Source organism: Struthio camelus, chromosome 3 (assembly GCF_040807025.1).
Source record: "Struthio camelus isolate bStrCam1 chromosome 3, bStrCam1.hap1, whole genome shotgun sequence".
Classification (NCBI taxonomy): Eukaryota; Metazoa; Chordata; class Aves; order Struthioniformes; family Struthionidae; genus Struthio; species Struthio camelus.
The window spans coordinates 145,206,392-145,228,316 of NC_090944.1; the positions used below are offsets into that span (position 1 = coordinate 145,206,392).

Sequence of the window (21,925 nt, forward strand, 5' to 3'; positions counted from 1 at the left end):
AAGGGGTGAACTGGCAAAGGTTACCTTTGGCCAGGGCAGTTTATCTCCCTAGGCTCTCCCTCTAACCAGGGAGGAGACAGGGGATCCAGAAGTCACGCAAAAAACATCTCTTTTAAGGGTCTGTTCTGGGTCCTACTCTCAGCAGTTAATCTTTTTGCACTGACTGAGGGGTACCCAAGAGAAGTTGGGCCTCTCTGAACTAAACTCAGTCCTTGTCAGTATCCTTGTTGTTTTCTACTGGCACAATGTAAAACTTTTCAAACAAGGAAAAGTAGACCTTGTATGGGATTAACCAGGTTAAGAAAGAAGACCTGCAGAGTCTGGCACTTAAATGGTAAACTACAGGACATCTTTCCCTATCTGGTACTGAATTTATTGCTGCTTCAGCCCCCTCGTCCAGTAGCTAAAGAAACCTGTTATGCAAGGAGCCTCTTGCCATTGTATGGATGTAAGTTCAAGTCTGCTCTATATTAAAGTGTTGCAGGATTTCTTTTCCTGTTTGTTGACTGCAAAATAGCACTAAAAATTGACAGCTCTGGAGAAGAGGCAGAAGCATTGCACAGGAGTTTTAAGAAAGTTGGTGTACTTTTCAGCAAGCCCTTAAAAATATAGGGGAAAGTATCCCTTTTCTTCCATCAGGCTGTTTATTCTAGGGGGGAATGTTTTTCATGCCCTCCTCCCATCTTTTAAAGTTTTGTGTATCTGCAGATATTGGGTTTATTCTTAATATAGTTACAGGTCTTGATCCCCCACCACCCCCACCCCCCGGAAGCATTCTGCTGTCAGCAGTCAGCAGTAAAACTTGCCATGATCTCAGTGGGATCAAAGCTAACCCAATACAGAACTGGTTTGAAAAACTTTCTTTTCTTTTCTGCTTCCGTTGTGTTCAAATTGAGAGATACAGGAAGGGGAAATGCGGTTGTCTTCTTTGAAGTAATTTAAGTTGCAATAGGAGGAGGACAGGAGATAGAAATCAAATACGATTTCCTTCAGTGTTCATAGTGTAAGTTCTCACTGAGCATGCCTACGTGTATATATATATTTTTAGACAGGATGAAATAGAAATTATGGTGTATATAAGTAATTGCTAGGAGCAAGAGAGTAAATGATAGAGAAAGGTACTATGCTACATGCTGCTATCTAATACCAATATAAGCATATATAATCACTAAGCCCTCAATCATGGAAATGTTTCAAGTATGTAAAAGTTTCTAACCTCCTTGAACAAGGGGTGGGTCAGGTCTGTGCTTCGTGGGAGAATGTTATCTCTGGCAGTGCTACGGTAGAGCTTTGCTTGGCGCCTTCGTGCAAGAAGGTAATAGTTACTACCTGGAAGCCAAAACTCTTCTTCTCTGGGGCTCCTAGTACAAGAAACAGGGAGATGCTTTTCACAAATGCCTAAAACAACCCACAGTCAAGCCCAGCGGGTGGTCTTCATGCGCCTCTCCATCTAGATGCAAGTACTGTAACCATCTCCCTCTGCATTTGACTTTAATGCTTTGTTATGAACTCCGAAGTTTCAGTAGACCTTGAAGTTGTATTGTAATTCAAGTGGTTACCTTTTCTTGCTTCCTCCAATAACTTCAGTTGAGCATTAAACACTTTTTATGAGACTTGAAAACATATTTCTGAATGTTTGCACATTTAATATTTCCTCCTTTTGGCCAGAATAACAAATGGAAACTACTGAAATACTGCAAGAAATTCTAGTTTTGTGAGATATTCAGGCCAGGGAATTTAAGATGAATGTGAACCTTCTGAAAGGTTGTCTAAACCAAAGCCAATCTTAAGTGTATTGCTCTGACATATTTAGAAGCAAAACAAGACATGAACATATCAACATACAGTCATTCTCTTCCAAAAGACAGGATAACATTCTTCGTAGTGAAATGCAGTGCCAAAGGAAATTACTTTGAATTTTAGGGGTTTTTTTGTTTTTTTTTGCTCTTCAGTAATGTGGAAAGTATGCCATGGAAGAAGCAAGCGAGGAAGAGGCAGCTTAGTGGATGAGAGGAGGAGGAAACAGTTTGGAAAGGTTGCAAAGAGACTACTAGCAGTAAACATATCCTTTTGATAGCATACCATGTTGAGCAAAGTGTAAGGGCTGGAATTTCTGAGGCATTCAGTGTTTGCCTAACTGTATACTCTTGTTGGAAGGAACGATACAATCTCTGTTCATTTCAGCGGGAGCAGGGTAGGGCCAACTCTTGGACGCTTCTTGGATGGGCTTTTCAGATGCTTTCCTTTGTGTATTTATAACTTTAGCATAGCTAAAAGACAGTATGTCTCTGGGACAGTGGGGGTAAAAGACAGCCGAATGAGATAGCACATCTATCCAAAATCTAATGGGACTTAAACCATCTCCTGAGAGTGGCATGCTGAAACATGTTTCAGGTAGTTCCTCTTCATCCTTTAGTATCTTAAAAGGCTGCCAGTGAGCAGGCCCTTGAATTAAGGGGAAAAATAAAATTTTAGGCAGAAAGGTGGTTGGGGCAGGGGTGATGACTAGCTGAAACAGTGACTGTTTCTGCTGTTGGTACGTCAGCTATATATAAACAGGCCAGTTAGACTTGTTCACAGACCCTGGAGGTCAAAGTCTGTCAGTAATTCCTTAAGCAGTTGCTAATATTCTATGGCTTAACATATAGTGAGGTGAAAGAGTCTTTGGAAGGGAGTCCTTGGCTGTGACCTTAGCAGTGTTATGTTAACGAGGATGAGGAGAAGAGTTGATACTTCAGGATGCAAATACAGGTCTCAAAAATGACCAGCTGAGGAAACTGAAAATGACTGTGACCTGGAAGCTGAAGAGTATCCTTCACGTAACCTTTGCATGATACAGTTCGATATCTAGGAGAGCATCACTCTTTCTGTAAGCTGTGAATGGGGAATGGGGGAGCACGTTTTTTGGTTTTGTTTTTTTTTTTTTTTTGCCCAGTGGTTGTTTTAGGAAGAAGGACTACTAGCAAAACAGCAGCCATACTGCATTCAAGTGAATGTCCACCTAGCCCAGTATCCTCCTGTGAAGAGGAAAATGAAGGCTGACAGAAGGTTAGCAAGTAAAAGACAAGACAACATGTCAAAAAAGGCAAAATGGCAAAGGCTAAGGCCAAGTCCTGGTTTGCCTGAGCTGATGTGTAGTTCACTGTAGGCCACATGCGTCATCTATTTGACCAGAGCAACTATATTGAGCGAGTTCGTCCTGACGTCCCAGTGTATCTGCTTGCTGTGCTGGAATACCTCAGGGCTGAGATTATGAAGCTGGCTGTGAATGGGATGTAGGATGCCAAGCAACTCGCCACTTGCAGCTCAGCATCCACAACAACGTTTTGAGCAAGCTAGTGGGGGAAGTCACTGTTGCACAAGGTTGCACAATTTTGCCCAACATCCAGACCGGTGATGCTGAAGAAAACCAAGAGCCACGAGACCAAGAGCGAATAAATTAACCAAGAAGGAAAAGGGATCTGGAGCAAAGCATAAAAAACCTGGGGACATATCAGCATGATGCTGCAGGTTGTCGTGTCCCTCTGCCATGCTCTGTAGCACTGCAAGTTGTACCCAAAACTGGTGCTGTCTGGTGGTCAGATTGCCAGGTGAGAGGAGAGGTAATCTGGGTTCTGGCTGGACATGTGTGGCCACTGATGTAGGCAGATCATCTGTAGGACACTGCAGTAAAGAGGAGGGTGATGAGGAAGGCTGTCCCACATGCCACGTGCAGAAGAGGGTTGGGCAGGAAGTTATTTGTGCTCAGAAGGTGCTGTCATGAAGTCAGCAAGCTCCAGAATAGACAAGACTCTCAGTGGCTGCCTCTTGGAAGTGTGGGCCTTTCCACACTGTTTCAGGCATGAGGAACAGCAGATTTCCATGCTCAGAAATTGCCTGCTGCCTTCTCAGGGTGAGTGTGCTGAGCCGGGACTCTGAATGCTTCGCTGTACTGCCAGAAACCACGCCTTGCCCCTCAAACTCAGGTCTCAAGGCATCACTTCTGTCCCTTGGATTTGTAACCGCACAACACCTCCTCGTCACACTCACAGGAGCCAAGGTGAGAGTGTTGGGCCTTGGATGATGCGTGAGAGCCCAGGCCATTCTCGGGGAGCTGGCACGGGTGCAAGCACTCCCAAAAGCTCATGTGCTTGAGGAGGTCAGAGACTTCTGGGGTCTCTCAGGCCTCCGAGAGATTGAGGAAGCCATAAAACAGGGGCCCTACGTGGATACCTAGGGAAGTGTAAGCCCAAGACTTCTCCCATGTTCTTCTCCTACCCTCCAGGTGTTTTCTTCGTGGGTGATGTCCTGAGTCCCCTCCTGTTGTGTAGCTTTAGTGATCTTCAGCAGTTCTACTTGTCCTGTCATTTCCCAACCCTTAGAAATTCAGATCCCAGATTAGAATAGTGAATGAAGCAGGAGGTAAGGGTTATGGTGGCCTTGGTGAAGCCCATGACTTGACTGCTTTTCTGCAGTTCCTGTTTAAGAATCAGAATATCTAAATGACTGCTGTGATCTTGATTATAACATAGCAAAAGGCAACATGCTCCTACAGAGGGAGCTTTATGCCCTGATCAAATTGCTCCATGACATTCCTAGCTTGCAAGGAGCAGTTACTGCTGTTGGGATATGCAATGTCTTGTTCTGCTGATACCACGAAATGGAATTTAAGAATTCCATGTACCTGGCATAACAAATGTAGAAATCTAAAACGCTTGGAAGCATAAAGTGATATGTCAGCAGCTGTGATATAATTGAACCTTATTTTACTGATTAAAATATTTGTACATCATTTAATTCTGCTTGTGGGCTTTAACTACCTCATAGTTGTATCTTCTTTCCCTTCTTTAAGGGAAAGGTAATGATTTGCCTTAGGGGACTTCAGTGAGGTATTTAACTCCATTAGTTAAATGCTTGAGCCTTCAATTCAGGGACACCGTGTTTTGGATTTTGCATTTTTAAGAGGCAAGTCAGGGAAATGGTAAGCCCTATGTCTCACCGTTTATGAAAAGGTAAAGGGAGCATTGCGTATTTCTGCTTCCTCTATAGTTTTCCAAGAGAGTATTGTTTCCTGAAAAGGATTGCAAATAGTCATTTATAGCCCTTCTGTCTGTGGGTATAGTGAGTGTCTATCTTGGTAATGTTTTTAGCTCATTATGGGCAAAAATATTGTTGCTCACTAAAGTGCATACTGGTGGCAGCCGAGGTCTCTCTGAAGGAGTTCACACAAACTCTTTACTTTCAGGTGGCAGAGGTAGAAGTAAAATCGGTACTTAAAAGGAGATTGATCAGGGACTGTTTATTTCCAATTTTTTTTATTCAGAAATGTTTTAATTAGAATGACAAAAATACGAAAATGTGACAGTGCAAATACTGAACTGTTGTCATTTTTGCTGTATGCGTTATTTGCTTTGTGCGAGTACACATAATGTGCTCTTGCATTATTTGGAAAAAGAAATGATTGTAAACCCTTTCTGCAGTCAGAAGAATAGCGGAAGTTAGAGTCCTTTTTGCATAATCCCCTCGCTTTTGGCTTGTGGATACAGCTGTGCTAACACAATGCAACATTTGAGTTGAGAGGTCTGCAAAATCCTGGCACTGAGGATAGTTTTCAGACTGAGGCTCTTAATTGATAGATTTTCAAAGTGATACTGTGTTCAGTTGTATCTGTGCCCCTCTTGAAGCAGTCTTTCAGCTAACCTCGCAAAGGAAATAACTTTCAAAAGGAAAAGTTTAACTTTGCCAAGACCCAGATAAGGTCAGAGTAATTGGACAAACCAGAGCTTTGTGGATCAGAGAGAAACGCAACCCTCTCTGTGGGGTAGTGCAAATGAGCTAAGAGAACAGGAAAATAAAATGCATGAGGCTGCTGAAATTTACTGAAATGCATGAAGTTTTGTGTATATCTCCTAGCAAGCGTAGGCTTGAGTTTTAAAGTGTTCTTTCACGCTTTAAAACGGTAAAATACTTTTATATGATAAATATTTATCCTCCCCCTTTCTAGTAAGACCATCCAGTTTAACCTACTGGTAAATAGGCTTCACTGAAATTGTGCAACTTTGCTGTGTTTTAAAAAATGTTTAATTTATGAATACATGACATTGTTGTTGTAAATTCGTTATCACGTTATGGTAACGTGCCACATGCTGTGAAGTACATAATGTAGTAGGCTGCATTTAGCTTACTTGCGTTTCTGTTATGAGATGGTGGGGATGATGTATTTCAGCGCCTTTGCTGTACCCTGCTGCTGGGTAAAGGGGAGGCCTAGGGATGGCATTCACAGTTATAAATGAGTATGTTTCTGCTGACCTCAGCTGATTGGTGCCATTTAATACCAGAAGTAGGTCCGGACTAATGTGTTCTCCTGCTCTACCTAGCTGCAAGATAGTAAAACCCTTGTTTGTTTGCCTGAAGTAGTTTCTGTGTGCGTCTAAGCTCAGTGGTGGCATGGCCTGTACAAATTGAGAGTGGAAGAGGACAGCCAGCTCTTTCAGTGTGATAATTTGTTTAAAAAAAAAAAGAGGCACGCGCACAGGTTCTGCTAGTTTAAGGAGGATGTTTTTAAAGCATTGATTTGGTCCTCAGAGTTAGCTATCACTGACTTACCGTTGGGTCATAATGACCTACTTTGGAATAGTTCAGCTTAAAGTCTTGTGAGCTAATTAGGTGATAGTTGTGAGCTTCTCTCTGGTAACTTTATTCAGTAAAGGAAAAAAGATTTCTGTGTTAGATCTTGTATTGCAATAGGGCTTCCTTGTCCCCCCGTTTACTCCAACATTTATCTCAGAGGAGTCACATAGCCAGCTCACGGGCTGCACCTGTGAATTATGGTAGATTTGTGTGGCATGCTGAGGAGAGGAGACAGTAAATGCCAGGCTTTAAAGCCTTCAGAGGGCGCTTCTTAGCCAAAAAGTGAATGTGATCAATTCTCTTCCGTCTGAGACTTTCTGAAAAAGACCAGTAAATGGAGTGTTTGGTCCAGAGTCAGTGAGAAGCCCTTACTGGCTCTCATTAACCGTTTTGTCGTAGGTCAGTAGACCAGGTAGGGCGTCAGGTGAGGCTGGAAGATTGGAACGGGTTGTTGTTAGGTTTTGAGAGCCATAGAGAGAGGCTGTTCTCTTCATTTCAACTTTTAGGATTTGGTCAATAAGACTAGTTTGTATGTAGTTGAGGCACTGGGAATAGAAGAAACAGGAAAGGGTTGGTTTTTTTTTTTTTTTTTTTTTCCACTTCCAGTTTGCAAATTAGTAATAATAAATGCAATCTACTAATTCTAAATACTGAAGAATATTGTTCCTAAATACTACCTTTTTGGTTTTCTCATTGGACAGCATTTCTTAACACATTAGTACATTTTAAACCCAAAACAAGTTTGAATAGATCAGTTTTCCTCCTTCTGTCCCTTAATAGTATTAAGTTAATTTCATTTAACTACCTCAAAGTGACTCACTTGATTAAACGCAACTTTTTAATTCAAATTGACATGGAGACACATAAGAGCTAAAAACTAATATAATCAGCAAAAAAACTAAAATCCATTATTAGCTTTCTAAACATTAAATGACAAATCTGAACATTAAATATCTTATGTAATTGCCTAAATACAACTGGGGCATCGCTAAGATTTCAGAAACAATTCCCTCTGAACCCCAAGGTTGAATAAGGTGAAGAGCCAGCCCTAATTCTTGGGAATGTTTCTCTACCCACAGAACACTTTTTACTAATGGATGTATATATCTCTTTGCATATTTTTTAGCCTAAATTAAGTCGTCTTTGTGAGAACCCGTAGAAAGAAGAGTCCAGTTTGTTTCCAGGATTCTGGGGTGATGCTGCAGAAGTGTCAGTTTTAAAAAAAACAGTGCTTCACACTGAGCCAATTCAATCGGGAGATACTGAAAACATCAAACATGGGACAGCAGTTAGGTCATTCTAAGTCAATTTGAAATTACACTGTCCAGAAAGAAGAGGGGAGTTTTGTGTGCCTATTGTTTGTTGTTGTTGTTGTTGTTTTAGTAAAGAACCATGCCCTTAATTTTTTTTTCTATTTGTTTGTTGGAACAGGATATTTGAGTGACATCTTTGAAGGCTGTGTTTTTGGTGCATAAGGTTTTTTTTGGTGCCTGGAGAAAAGAAAGAAAACTTTCCTCTATTTAGAGAGAATGTTTATAATTATCTGACTAGTTTGAGAGTTAGTATGATACTGTGTTACATTAGACACTTTCATATTTACTGTGTTACATGAAAATGATCCATTAAAAGTAATGACTTATTTAAATATTGAGAGATTGGTCTTCTGCTCTGTCACATAGGTTTAGCCCAATGTAACTTACAATTTGGGAGGTTATTATCTTGCAAAACTGTTTCACTTCAACTTAGGCTTAGCTTGTTAACAGTTTTCCCCATCTACCTATGACGAATGTGGTCAGGCGTATCAATTTATCTGATTGCAAAGCCAATTTTTTACTTTAGTATGGATTGATTCACTGTCTATGTAGAGAGCTGGGAAGGGCAAGGCCAAGGCTTGGCTCAGGCTCTGAGTTACAACGTTACGTAAATAATAGCTACAGAGTAGCGTAAAGGCTCAGAACTCCCAGTACGAAGAAATAGGCGGTTGTCTGAAACTTCTGAAACTTCCTTCCTTCTCCTGGCTTAGAGACTTATAATGTTCTTTGAAGGACAATTTTTGTGTGTTTGTATGTTTGCATTCTTCTTTATGTACGAGTGCAGATGCTTATAAACTTCTGTTGTGTTCTGAAATAAGATGAATTCAAAAATCCTGGCTTGGTCTTATTCTGGTAATAGTATTGCATGCAGACATCCTTGTGGTTAAATTAGGAGAAAAAAAAAAAAGAAAAAAAAAAGATGCCCTTTGAAGGGGTGGTTGTTTGCAAATGGAATGATTCATGACTGAGAATAGAGATGCCAATTTAACTACATGATCATGCTCATAAGCCCCTAGTGTAACTCCTTTGAAAGCTGTGGTTTTACTGTAGAGTTGAACTTGGCGTTGTCATTAAAAGGATAGCATCAACTTGGAAAATTGCTTTTTTATCCTAATTCCTTTTTAACTTGTATGTTACAAATAACACTGATCATTTTGGAAAGAAGTTGGCAAGGAAATAAAGTATTTCTCTTGTTTCCTTCGCTTCTGAACTCTGCCTAACCCTCACCTACTGCAAACTGCTATGATCCTAGTGGTGCTGGTGCTGGAAGCTGATGCTGAGCCTCTTAGCTGGTTCTTCTCCATGTCTGCCTCCTGCTGCATGCAGAAGGAGGGAGAAGCAGCAGATGTACCCTCTTCTGGGACCTTGCAAGATGATGCTTGTTAATAAAAGTAGAAGACTAAAATTTTCTGTCTGAGCACGCAGAAAAAATGGGACTGTATAAGCCATCCAGAGTGAAAGCAAGGGGCAGTGCTAATCTGTTGTTTCACCAAGAACTTACGAGTTGATGATACAGATTCTTGCCCTTTTTTGGTGAACCTCTCCTGGCATCGCACCTGTACACGTGAGATGTCCAGCTTGGTGCGTCTCTAAATATAGAATTTAGAATATCTGGTTTTACCTCTGAAATTGTGGGCCCTATCACAATGATTGTTTTTGTTGGCATCATTTTAGCACAAGTGGAGAGGGGGAGATCAGCAGAGCTGTTTTAAACACAACAAGGGCAAGAAAGAGGATCCAGGGAAGTACAGGACTGTTGGCTTCACCTCATTCTCTGATGTTGGAACATATAATCTTGGAAACCATTTTGAAACATGAAGGACAAAAAAGTGATTGGGAGTAGCCAGCATGGATTTACGAAGGGGAAACCATTCCTAACCAACCTGATAGCCTTCTGTGACGGAATGGCTAGATCAGTGGACGAGGGGAGAGCAGGGATGTTGTCTTTCTCTACTTTAGCAAGGCTTTCAATACTGTCTCCCATACAATCCTCACTGACAAAGTGTTGAAGTGTGGACTAGATAGGTGAAGTCGAGTGCAAACTGGCCGAACTGTTGGGCTTGGAGGGTTTTGACTGAGCAGCACAAAATCCAGCGGGAGGCCAGTCACTAGTGTATATCCTAGGCTTTGATACTGGGACCACTGCAGTTCGACACCTTCACTAATGACCGGTATGATGAAAGCAAGCGTGATGGGACCCTCAGCAAGTTTGTAGCCAATACAAAATTTGGAGGATGGTTGCGCTGCCATTCAAGGGGACCTTGACAGGCTGGAGAAATGGGCTGAAAAGGATCTTGTGAAGTTCAAGAAAGGGAAGTGCAGAGTCCTGCTCTGGGGAGGAATAACCCTATGCACCAGTACAAGTTGAGAGAGAACCGGTTAGAAAGCATCTTTGCAGAGATGGATCTGGGTGTCCTGGTGGATAACAAGTTGAACATGATCCTGCAGCGTGCCTTTGCAGCAAGGAACACCAGCAGTGTCCTGGGCTGTGTTAGGAAGAGTGTTACCAGCAGGTCGGGGGAGGTGATCCTTGCCCTCTATTCAGCCCTGGTGAGGCCGCATCTGGAGTGCTGTGTCCAGTGCTAGGCTCCCCAGCACAAGAGAAACATGGACATACTGGAGAGAGTCCTGCAAAGGGCCGCAAGGATGATCAAGGGATTGGAGCACCTGACGTACTAGGAGAGGCAGGGAGAGTTGGGATTGTTCAGCCTGGAGAAGGGAAGGCTCGGGGGATCTTACTAATGTGCATGAATACTTGATGGGCAGGAGTAAGGAAGATGGAGCTAGGCTCTTCTCAGTGGCATCCAGTGACAGGACAAGAGGCAAGGGCCACAAATTGAAATAGAGGAGATTCCTTTTGAACATAAGAACCCTTTTTTACTGTGAAGGTGGTTGACGCTGGCACAGGTTGTGGAGTCCTGGGCAACCTGCTGTAGTAGGCCCTGCTTTGAGCAGAGGGGAGTTGGACCAGATGGTCTCCAGAGGTCCCTGCTGACCTCAACCATTCTGTAATTCTGACTTTGGAGGTTGGAAGTATGCAGAGAGAAAATGAAGGGGGAGTCTTAGGAGGTAATTATGAAACCTTGTTGGATTCACCAGTCTAATCTATTTTACAGCACTTGCCTCATTCTTTTGTTCAAGGCAGGTGGCGATGGCAGCCGGTTGCACAGATGGTGGAGAACATGTGCAGCTACATGGTGGTGGTGAGGCGATTTGTGTCAGAGCAACTAGCGGCATATGAGTGAGCCATCGGTTCACGGTGGGAGTGAGATTCACAGAACTGAGTTGCTTGCCATCTAAGCTTCCTAATCAGGATGAACTTGTGAATTTAGTGCCAGAATTTTTATTCTGTGGGGGTCCCAGACCACAAACCAAAAAAGTTCAGAATGGCAGGAGGCTGGGGCGGTAAGAAGAGGATGATTTCCCTGTACAGCTACTTAGTAGGGTACTGACGGAGGAGGAAAGATATAGAAATTCTTGAGAACTGATCAGAAAAACTCTGATCAAATAGTTTGGGGAGTTTTAGTTGGTTATTGCAAACGTGATGGTTATTGCAAATAATTTAGGGTTGGGGTCAGTGACGCAGAGTCTCGTTGGAGGCCTGTAGCTAGTGGTGTCCCCCAGGGGTCAGTGCTGGGTCCAGTCTTGTTCAGCTTATTCATCAATGACCTGGAGGAAGGGACAGAGTGCACCCTCAGCAAGTTTGCTGTTGATACTAAACTGGGGGGAGAGGCTAATACACCAGAGGGCTGTGCTGCCATTCAGAGGGACCTGGACAGGCTGGAGAGCTGGGCGGAGAGGAACCTCATGGAGTTCCACAAAGGCATGTGTATGGGGTTATTCCTCCCTAGGTGCAAGACCCATGCAGCAGTACAGGCTGGGGGTTGACCTGCTGGAAAGCAGCTCTGCCGAGAAGGACCTGGGAGTGCTGGTGGACAACAAGTTGACCATGTGCCGGCAATGTGCCCTTGTGGCCCAGAAGGCCAATGGTCTCCTGGGGTGCATTAGGCAGAGTGTTGCCAGCAGGTGGAGGGAGGTGATCCTGCCCCTCTCCTCAGCCCTGGTGAGGCCTCCCCTGGAGTACTGTGTGCAGTTCTGGGCTCCCCAGGACAAGAGAGACATGGCCCTACTGGAGAGAGTCCAATGGAGGGCTACAAAGAGGATTAGGGGACTGGAGCATCTCTCCTCTGGAGAAAGGCTGCGAGAGCCGGGCCTGTTGAGCCTGGAGAAGAGAAGACGGAGAGGCGATCTGATCAACGTGTTCAAGTATCTGAAGGGAGGGTGTCAAGAGGATGGGGCCAGACTCTTCTCCGTGGTGCCCAGTGACAGGACAAGAGGCAACGGGCACAGGAAGTTCTGTCTGACCATGAGGAAAAACTTCTTGACTGTGAGGGTGACAGAGCACTGGCACAGGTTGCCCAGAGAGTTGGTGGAGTCTTCTTCCCTGGAGATATTCAAAACCTGCCTGTGCAATGTGCTCTAGAGGAACCTGCTTGAGCAGGGGGTTGGACTAGATGATCTCCAGAGGTCCCTTCCAACCTCAACCGTTCTGTGACTTAAAGTCAAGATGTTTTGTAGGAAACGTTTAGTTTTTGGCAAAGTACCTCCCCTTTAATGGGAAGCCATTTGCTTTACCAGCTGCTCAGCAGCCCAGCTAAACGGCTTCTGAGGAGCCTGGGTATTTGGGGCTCCCAGCTCTTTGGCTCAGTTGATGGGTCTTTGAAAGGATGCTTTGAAAGCTAGAAGACAGGAGTCTTGATGAAAACAGAAAGGGATTTCTTTGATTTCCCTTCACCTTTGGCCTTTCATGTGAAAATTCCCTTTTTAGAATTAATCAAAAGAAATCATTTCCACTTGGTAATTAAAAACTCTGCCAAGCTTTGAATTTTTTTGGATGGTTGATATTGAACGGGAGGAGCCTTTAAAATGTCTGATGTTCCCCAGGGTGGAAGAACTGTTCCGTTCCCAGCTTTCCTTAGTGCTGTTTTGCAGGTGGCAAACGAAGGCACAGGCCTCAACCCATCTAGTAGCACCTGCAAACCCACCCACTTCCCTGGACTTCAGCCTCTTCCAGGATTGTCTTGGTCAAGTCATTTAGGCAGACTTTAAATAAAGTGACCAAGATTACAATGCTTAAGTGCTTTGTCAGGAGTTTGTTCCTTTATATGTGCTGATTAAAAAAGAAATTAACATTTTGAGCGCTGCTTTTTGGCTTCTCTGGGCCATCCTGCTGTGTTTTGCTTTGCACGAGAATGCAGAATCCAGGATTTTTCCTTGCACCTTTAAAGCCTGCAAACTCCGCCTGGAAAGCAGGCTGCTTCATGAGCTTCCCGGCACGGCTGCTTTTTAACTGGAACCCGAAAGTGAAAAAATGTAACCTTTTCTAGTGCTGTGGTGATCTGAGCTCTAGAAATGGGGCAAAGGAATTTTAAGCTTCCTGCTACATGTTAAAACCGAGAGAAAATATTTTTCTCCTGCTTTTACCTCTCACCCTTTTTCAGTGCTTGTAGCTTGCAAGGACTTTTCAATGACCTCCCCCTCCCTTCTTTTTAAGCTCCTCCTTGGTCCTATTTACTCTTGTTGGTGCCTTCTCATAATGCATTAGAGGGAAATAGGAATGGAGGGGGATCTCCTTTTTTTATTATGTTTTATTTTAACTGTCAAAATTCATTGCTTCAGCTGGTCGTTTTGCTCACACTTCGTCTGCAGCCCTTGTAAGCTTGTTCGTTGTCGCTGCTACTCCCTGCCTTTTTTATCTTCATTTACATGTGTATCACATCAAAAGCTGTGCCTCTACCTTAGCCTACAATGTATTGCACTCGCGATACTTGTCATTTAGTTAGCTGGGGCTTCCAATGGAAATACCTGCTATATTGTCACTAAATGTGTGAGGGAGGAGAAGAGGAGGCTCTTTCAAGGCAATTAAAAGCTCGGTGTTGGCCATCTGGGAAGTTATTCTGAAACAGGAGCTGAGCTCCACAGCTAGGTTGGAAATTTGTGCACAGATTACTGAGGTGAGCTGGTGATGACTCTAGAGGAATTCTGCTCATCAGCTACGTGCCCTTTGAGACCACCAAAAGGATATTTCTCGTTACCCGCGTATGGGCTAGTTGCGCGCCCTTACGCTCTTCTGGATATTGATCAGTGTGGTCAGTTCACCCGTCAATGGAAGATGCTGCTGCTTCCCTATTGCATCTTCGGTTTGCCTCTTGGACACGACTCTGAGTTAATTGTATCTTAATAACTTCAAGGATTTTTTTTTTCTTTTTTTACGTTTATGATCATGTGTTTTCTCCCGTGTGAGTGATATTTTTTCCCCTCGCAGTGGGGCCCATTAAAACGGCCCCATTAAAACTGTAACCTTTGAAAGCGGATTGCGGTGACATCTAACATTTGTTCTGTTTGTCCTTCAGGCTGAGGTCAAGCAAACAAACAAAGCAATCGTTATGTTTTAGCATTCTTTCTTAATGAGCACATTAAAATCCACTTGGAGCTACAGGATTGGTTGTGAGGAGAAGGGGGAAACATGGAACTGCAAGCACTGTCTTTCTGAAGCAATTTATAGGAAAATAGTAGACTAAAAGGATATATAAGGGCTTTGGTAAGAAATAAATGGCACTGTGTTGTTGACGGAAAAAGATCTTGGCAGAAGGCTTGTTGTGACTGTTTCTGTGGCTTAGAAAGGCATTTCCTACAGACTGGACTAACCATTAAAAATGTTTCTACTTTTAGGAGTTCAAGACATTCAGTGGAGTCTTCCCAGGGAAGATGTCGTCTTTGACAATGGAAGCCCGTTGTCTGGACAAAAGAGGAAGTTTCTTTAAGGTAAATGTGGTATTTGATTTATTTCAGTAATTAGGAGAATGCCTTTGCTTTGAGGTGCTAAGTTGCTTATTTTCTCTTTAGCAGCTGCAAAGAGCCTTAGTGTCTGTAATAAAAAAAAAAAAAAATGAAAAAAAAAAAAAACAACTCCCCACTCCCCAATTCCTGAGAAAACTTACATTATTTTTTGCTGGTTCTGGGTTTTGTACCTTAGTAGACCAACACGAAACGTAAAGCAGGTGGGTTTCTGTGAAACTAGCGCTGCAGAAAGGGCAGTGGAGTCTGTGATATTTAGCAAGTTTTTTCTGTAAAATGGGAAGCATTTCACCGAGGATCTCATTTTTCCAGGTTTTATTTGTGGTTAGATTACCGTCCAGTTACTTCATGTGTATATGGTTTTCCTGTACACTGAACAGAGTAGTTGGTACAAAAGGGCTTGTGGCTTTCTTTGCAGCTGATACTGAGAATATAAGCTTTCTTACACACAGGCATGACGTGATCAGAGCTTTCATAAACTGGATTCTTGTAGCTTAAAGTTGCAGTACAGGTTTATGATGTTCATTACTGCATTGAAAATTAGTTTTACGTTATGAAAACTTGGGAGGGGGTCTCTTTGTGTGTTTTCCAAACACTCACAGAAAGATTATCTTTGTAGTCTCAGTGTATGTCTATATCAGTTGGGTTTTTTATTATTCATTCATTTATGTATTTAAGCTTACATGCATCTCATTTGAAATTAACAGGAAGCTGGTGCCTAGCTCACTGCAATACTCTCAAAAATCCAGCAAGGTACATGTCTGTGTCCTCAGGTGCCTAAATACTTTAGAGGAACTTAATCCTTCCTCCCTTAAGACACTCAGCCTGGCTTCCTGGGTGACAGAGGCACTGAAAACAAGTGGTTCTGTTCTGGCATTCACATGTTTATATAGAGAAAATAGAAATAGTTTTATTTAGTGTTCTTATATTCCGAGTGCTGTATGAGATGTCAAGTGGCTTATGGCACACCTGATACAATATATTTCAGTGAGAAGTAGTCTCAGGTAAGAGACTTTCTGTTTTCTCTCAGTCCCATCCTGCATCACAAAATAGAGCTGAATAATGCATGAAATGGACCAAAAAGCATAGGGTGTAAGGTACATGCTGCTTTCCTAGCACCCTTGGGAAACACCTGTGAGTAGAGGCGGCAGTGGAGGCCTCATCGGATTTGCGGTAGCGCTCAGAGCTGCATGAAGGTATGGCTCTGGCTCAAAGCATCTTCTTCCCCTCAAATACTCGCTGGAGCTCTTTAGAAATGCGTTTTTCCCTGGGTGTTGTTAATATAGATGGTTTTAGCCCCACTAACCTCGTTACCGCTCATTTGCTTGGGAAAAAGGGACCAGTAACATTGCATGAGAGAGAGAACACACTTCACGTTGGCTGCCTGCAATTGTCAGATTTTTTTGTCTTCTGTCATCACCTTCACTTCTGCATAGTTATAAAACACTTCTGCCTCTGGGAACTTTTGTCAAGTGATGACTTAACTTTGCTTTTTTCCCAGTATTCCCTATGGAGTTGAATTGCATGACTGGCCCCAGATGTGAGCACCAGTAGTAGCTTGGCTCAGGCATGAGCAATCACACTGCAAAAGTAAACAGCGATTACTCTGTCCTCGCTTCTGTCACCCACTCTATATGGGTTGCTATAGCTTGGGAGGACCTATCAGGGGGTCCTCTGTGCTGCGGTGAGCTAACTCTTTTCCAGGGCAACTTGTTTGGTCCTTTTATGCGACAGGATGGAGAGGCTTTGGAGAACTGTCAGTTCTCCAGTTTACCCCACTGCAAAAGGCGGAGGTGCGATAGGAGTTATCAGTATGTTTTTCAAAAGACCACTGAATGCAGTTAACTGTGTTTTGTTTATGTGTAGTGAGGGAAGTCAGGAGGCAGGGCTTGAGCTAATTGCAGAGAAGACTGTGGTTAACATTTTCTTCCAGAGGAAAGGACTACTTGTGCAATTTGGTTAACAAAACCTTCCTGTGCACCATGTGAGTACAGCTGCAAACACCATATACTCCTAGAGAGCAGGGCAGGGAGGGTTCTACCCGAGCACACCCCTGAATTGAAGGCATTTCGACCTAGCAAAGTGCAGTGTCCTACCCCTGGCTAGGGACTGTGTGCATATTTTTCAGAACTGTTGTGAGAAAGAGTAAACTGTCACATAGGCTGGCTTGGGATCAGGGTTAAATAGGACAAAGCTGAACATATCTGATCTGCCCTAGCATTTTGTTGTTAGCGTAGTGCCAGGGTCACAGTGACTGCCTTGTGAGGCAAAGGTTTGCTCTAATGAGTGGTGAAAAAGTTACAGGTGCTTCTGAGCACTGGATTAGCTTATCTAGAGCCTTTCCCTTAGAATTTCACCTCCAGGTGTAGTTGCTTCCTGTGACAGGTGCTGCTGTTTGCTGCCATCTCAGCTTTTAAGAAAGACAAGAATACTGATCTTCTTCCCCTAGCATTGCAGTCAATGTGATTGAATGGCCAAAGCTTTAAGTAGAGGCAAGCAGCTGCCACTTTGCTGATTCTTCTTCTCAGCTTTTGTGTCCACTGCTGCATCCTCCTGGGTTATGCTCCACGTGTCTCGGGTTTTGCTGTTGCCGTTTCCTGTGTTCTGGGTGGCTGAAAGGCCTCTCTCTTGCCTGAATCTCACCTTAAGTCTATCTTTTTTTTTTTTTTTTCCTTTCTAGCAGATAGGAAAAAAAAAACTCATGGTAGGCTATGGGTAAAGGGGAACCAAGCAATTGTGCCTAATGTCACAGCTGTAATCACTACCAAAGGAGTGTGCAGGACCACTTTTCAGGCCAGCAGCTTCACTGCACGGTTGTAGTGACACGCATACACATTGAAATGCCCAGTTAATGTGTTGCATGCTTTCTTTATCTTGAGGTAATCTTACCAGGCCAATCTTTAGGAAACGAAAGATTGCTGCTGCAGTGATCGAGTATTTTCCTCTTTGGCTCACTCTGAGTTTCATGTGGTCAGCAATAAACAGGAGTCATGTGGGGACAGAAGCCACTTTGCAGTTTTGCAACACGCTTTTGTAATGTCCTGTTTCTCATAAGCACAAGCATTACCTTGTTTGATGGCAGTCCGCAGCTGTATGGGGTGAATGGTCATACTTTCAAATCATAGCAAAAAACAATTTCAATTACGAGGAATAATTCTACGTTGCTGCTTATGTGTGTGCTGAGGGAATAATGATGTCGATGGAACTGCAGGCAATGCCCGAGTCATTTTCTACGGTTCGTTGACTTCTCTGCCTTTAAGTAATTCTCAGTGCTGTATAAACACTGAAATGGCAATTTTGTGTACCTCCTGTTCACGCTGATGTCATGGATGGAGTTACTCAAAGTGATTAGGACAGCAGTATGCCGTAGCAATTTCAGGATGCCAAGATGTTTCAAGGCTATAACAGTGTCAGCTGAGAAACTCTTAAGGTTGGTCTAAATTTTCCTAGGGACAGTCTGGCCAGGGAATGGCCTGAAGAATAGAGGGGATAAAAGATGCCTCAGAGGTACGTTCTCAGACTTCTCATCCTCTCGTAAAGTCATGAGAGCAGTTACCTTGGTTCTGAGCTGCATGGATTGGTAAAGAAAGCACTTCACCCATTGGGTTTTTCTATATGCATTATTTTACTTTTTTTGTTGGTTCTTTGTGTGTTCTTTAGAGGCAAATATTTTACCTTCTCCCCCTTTGTGTTTTGGAGACCTGGTAATTAAGAGGGATCCTCTTACCCATGTTATTGCTGCTTCAGAGCATTCTCCAGATGTTCTCCCACATTATGTGTATAGACTACTTCTGCATATGGCTCTTGTGCTGTAAATGGTAATTCACAGGTGCCCAAAATACCTTTAGGGTGCTGAGCTACAATTTTACAGGGCACTTTCAAGTGCTCATAAAGAGTATCTTGCTGTTCTCGGTGACTTTTACTAGGACGTTCATTGTCATGTACCAAAGGGAAACGCCAACTTGCTGTTTCTTCTGGGTTGTGCTTAAATAGTCCCCATCACTGTAGCTTCTAACCATCTCTTTGTTTTTTTCACATTCATTCTTTCAGCCCTTAGTAGACTAGGAAAAGAATATTGTCCCCATTTTACAAGGAATGAAGGCCTGTGTTTTTAGAAGCTAAATTCTGCCAAGTCTTTAAATGTAGTACTTGATGAAGTCTCAGAGCCAGCAAGTAGCAAAAGGGAAGCAAAGATGGGAGTTTAGGCTGGGTAATTGCCTGAATTGCAGGTTACAAAGGGGGTCTGTGGTGAAGTAAGGAACTGAATGTGTGTTGCTGACAAACATCCTTTTTCCTGAGTCATCCTTCTTCCCATCAAAATATTAAGTTCCAAACTGTACTGAACTGACATCTGAAATGTTACACCATTAATGCTTTTCTGTCCTAAAATCAAGCATCAGCTAAAACTGTGTTGCTTACTGATGGATAAGAGACTGAATGATGCTAGTGATCTTGGAAATTCACTGTGCAAAATAACCAGAAACTGCAGCCACGTATCAAAATATTTAATTGTATACAGACATTTGAACAAGTCCAGAAATAGCATTCCCAGTTTGGCTCGTGCCTCTGGCACTCTGCCAGCTCTGCGCACAGGGTGCTCTTTGAGGGTTGCTACATTCTGCTTATCAAAACAGGAAGGCAAAGACGAGATGCCAAATAGGATGCAGGGCTCCAGCAAGAATGAAAACTGAGATGCTGGCGGGAGAAAGGGTAAGTGCTGGGGTGCGTTTGTGCAGTTGGACACTGATCCCGGTTGTCTTCAGCCCACATGCCCTTTCCAGATCAGAGGCGTTGATCTCACCTCTCCTCTTTAGTGGCAGTTTCATTAATGCTTCACTTAAGCTTATTTACATTTCAATACAGAAAACAGGGATTCAATTGCCATGCAGCAATGGGTGAATGATTTTCTAAAATGTCCTGCGATAGCTGTCAAGTCTAAGCCAGCTGTCATCCTCTGAAGATTGAGAAACTTTGATGAATAAAAAGACCTGTAGCTGTGCCAGGCTTCAGAGGAGGCGCTGGTCTGTGCCTTCTCAGGGCTGCACTTTGCCTGGAGCGCTTCTGAAAGGCGCCTATAGCTCCTGGAGGGTGCGTTGCTTCTTACGAACACACTGGAGAGGAGCTTGGAGGTTGCTCTGATTTTTGATGCTCACAGGACACTCTGAAAGATGTAAAACATAGAAATGAAAAAATGCTCCTTCTTCTGGTGAGAGAACCCTGTGGTGAGCTCTGTTTTGTGGGCTGTACATATAAATTACGCTGTCATCCCTGCCAGCTTTTAAAAGCTGAGATGGGTATTGCTCAGTGAAGGCTCAGCTGGCATTAAGCATTGCATAATGCATTAGGGGAAAAAAAAGAATACTGTGGTTTAAATTATTTCCATTTCATTCTTTCATTCCTGGATTTTAGGAATGTAAACAGTTAATCCTTGGGTATTGGGAGCCATCTGATGTTTAGGATAGGTTTGGCTAAGGAATGTTGTACTGTGGTACTGTGTGACTTCATGCTGTCTAAGCCATTATTTGGGTTTACAGTGATTGTATTTTGTCTCACATGAAAAATATTGACTGAGTGGTAGAACTGTAGCTTCTTTTTTTACTCACAGAAGAGCGCTGCCTAACAAATAAGCCAAAAAAGGAAAAATGGCAGACAAACAACTGGTTATTTAGCACTTTATATATTTTGTAAGTTATCTTTTAATTTTGGTTCTTTTTTCTGTTAACTAATTTCCCACCTGAGATGGTGATGCTTTCAGATGCGTTTCTTTGTATGTAAGCCTCTTGTTTCTCTAGCATAACAGAGTAATATCTATGTCCTGGTCCTGAATAATCTGTGACAGATTTCTTCACATCACTTTTGAAGGCCCGGGGTTCATGCGTGTTATTTTATGCTAACAGGGGCCTCTGACAGAAATATTTCTCTCTCTGCTTCATTCATGTTTCCCTTGGAAACTACCTCTTCTGGTCTTGATTTTAAGCCTGTTGAAATCAGTGAGAGACTTTTTCCATTACTTTCAGCAAAACAGGAGTCACAATCTTGTGAAGAGAGAAATCTGTTTGAAGAATTAAAATATTTTGAGCCTTGTGCTGAAAAGGAGGCAGTCTGCTGCTGCCTGTTCTCTAAGGATGGGATCTAGTCGTATTGCTCACGCAGAATCCTTGCTATGTTCTGTAGAAATGCATTATTAAAAGCTCTTCTTGGAGCATGCTAAGTATGCGAGCATCGCTTACGCTGTATAATGACCAGAACTTTTGTTCATCTCAAATACTTAAGAAATTATGTCATGTATTCATGACTGCACCTTACTGGTATTTGACAGAAAATAATTGGTCAGGTGCTGCTAGTGTAACAGCATGTGTCAATTAATTGCAGAAATGCTCAGGATGACTTACCTCCAAAAAGACTTTTTTTTAAATCAGAGTAAGAGTAATTTTGGTTATTTTTTTTCTGAATGAAAGACAAATTTTTCACCGAAACTAAAAAAAAAAAAAAAAAAAAAAAAACTGAGGAAAGACGTTTTCTAGAAAGTCCACTTTAAGACAGAAATACAAATCAAAAAGCATGAGGATAGCTTAATGTCTTCAAGATAAAACTGTGTAGCAATCCTTGCCTGACACTGTCCTGACTTGAAGGGTATATATGTTTAAAACCTATTTTTCAAACAGCTGTTTCCAAGAATTTTATATAAGCAAGTCTCTTTCCTAGACAACGATTTAAGTTGCAGTTGTGTGGAAGAGGCCCAACGTATGGCAAGTACGCAAAAAAAACCCTGCACATACTTGCAAATATGTATGCGGCAGCCTAGGACGTTTTGCAGGGAAAGAGGTCTGGCCTGCGAGGCTGAAGGCTTGTGATTCAGAAGCAGCTGCTGGCATGACACGCAGTTGCTCCGCTTTGATCATCGTTTCCTCTGGCTGCAGCTGAAGTGGAAACACCCAGCTCGCCCCTACCGGGCTGCTGCTCCCCGCACCAGGTGCCTGCGGGGCTCTGGCCAGCTGCTGAAATCACCCCCTTGCTGCCTTTGCTACTTCTGCAAGTCGTTGCACACAAAGAGGCTGTTGAAACATCTTCTGAAGTGGTCGAGACCTCACAAAATCTGTTTCTTTTAACTGGGAAGAGTTTCTGTCCTGACAAGTCTGTTTAGC

General features: G+C 42.9%; 1 protein-coding gene across 8 annotated transcripts in view; it reads left to right on the plus strand.

Annotated features, from left to right (window-relative positions):
* The window catches only part of RIN2 (Ras and Rab interactor 2), an 87,383-nt gene that overhangs the window by 24,328 nt on the left and 41,130 nt on the right, over positions 1-21,925 (plus strand). For 6 of the 8 annotated variants that reach the window (XM_068940765.1, XM_068940763.1, XM_068940768.1 and 3 more), the window contains one exon: positions 14,655-14,747. In XM_068940765.1, coding sequence (XP_068796866.1) covers positions 14,691-14,747 — 57 coding nt within the window. In that variant the 5' untranslated portion in view covers positions 14,655-14,690. Of the gene's footprint in view, positions 1-3,826; positions 4,040-14,450; positions 14,524-14,654; positions 14,748-21,925 lie in introns of those variants that run through there. The other 2 variants (XM_068940764.1, XM_068940769.1) reach the window with 2 other exon arrangements.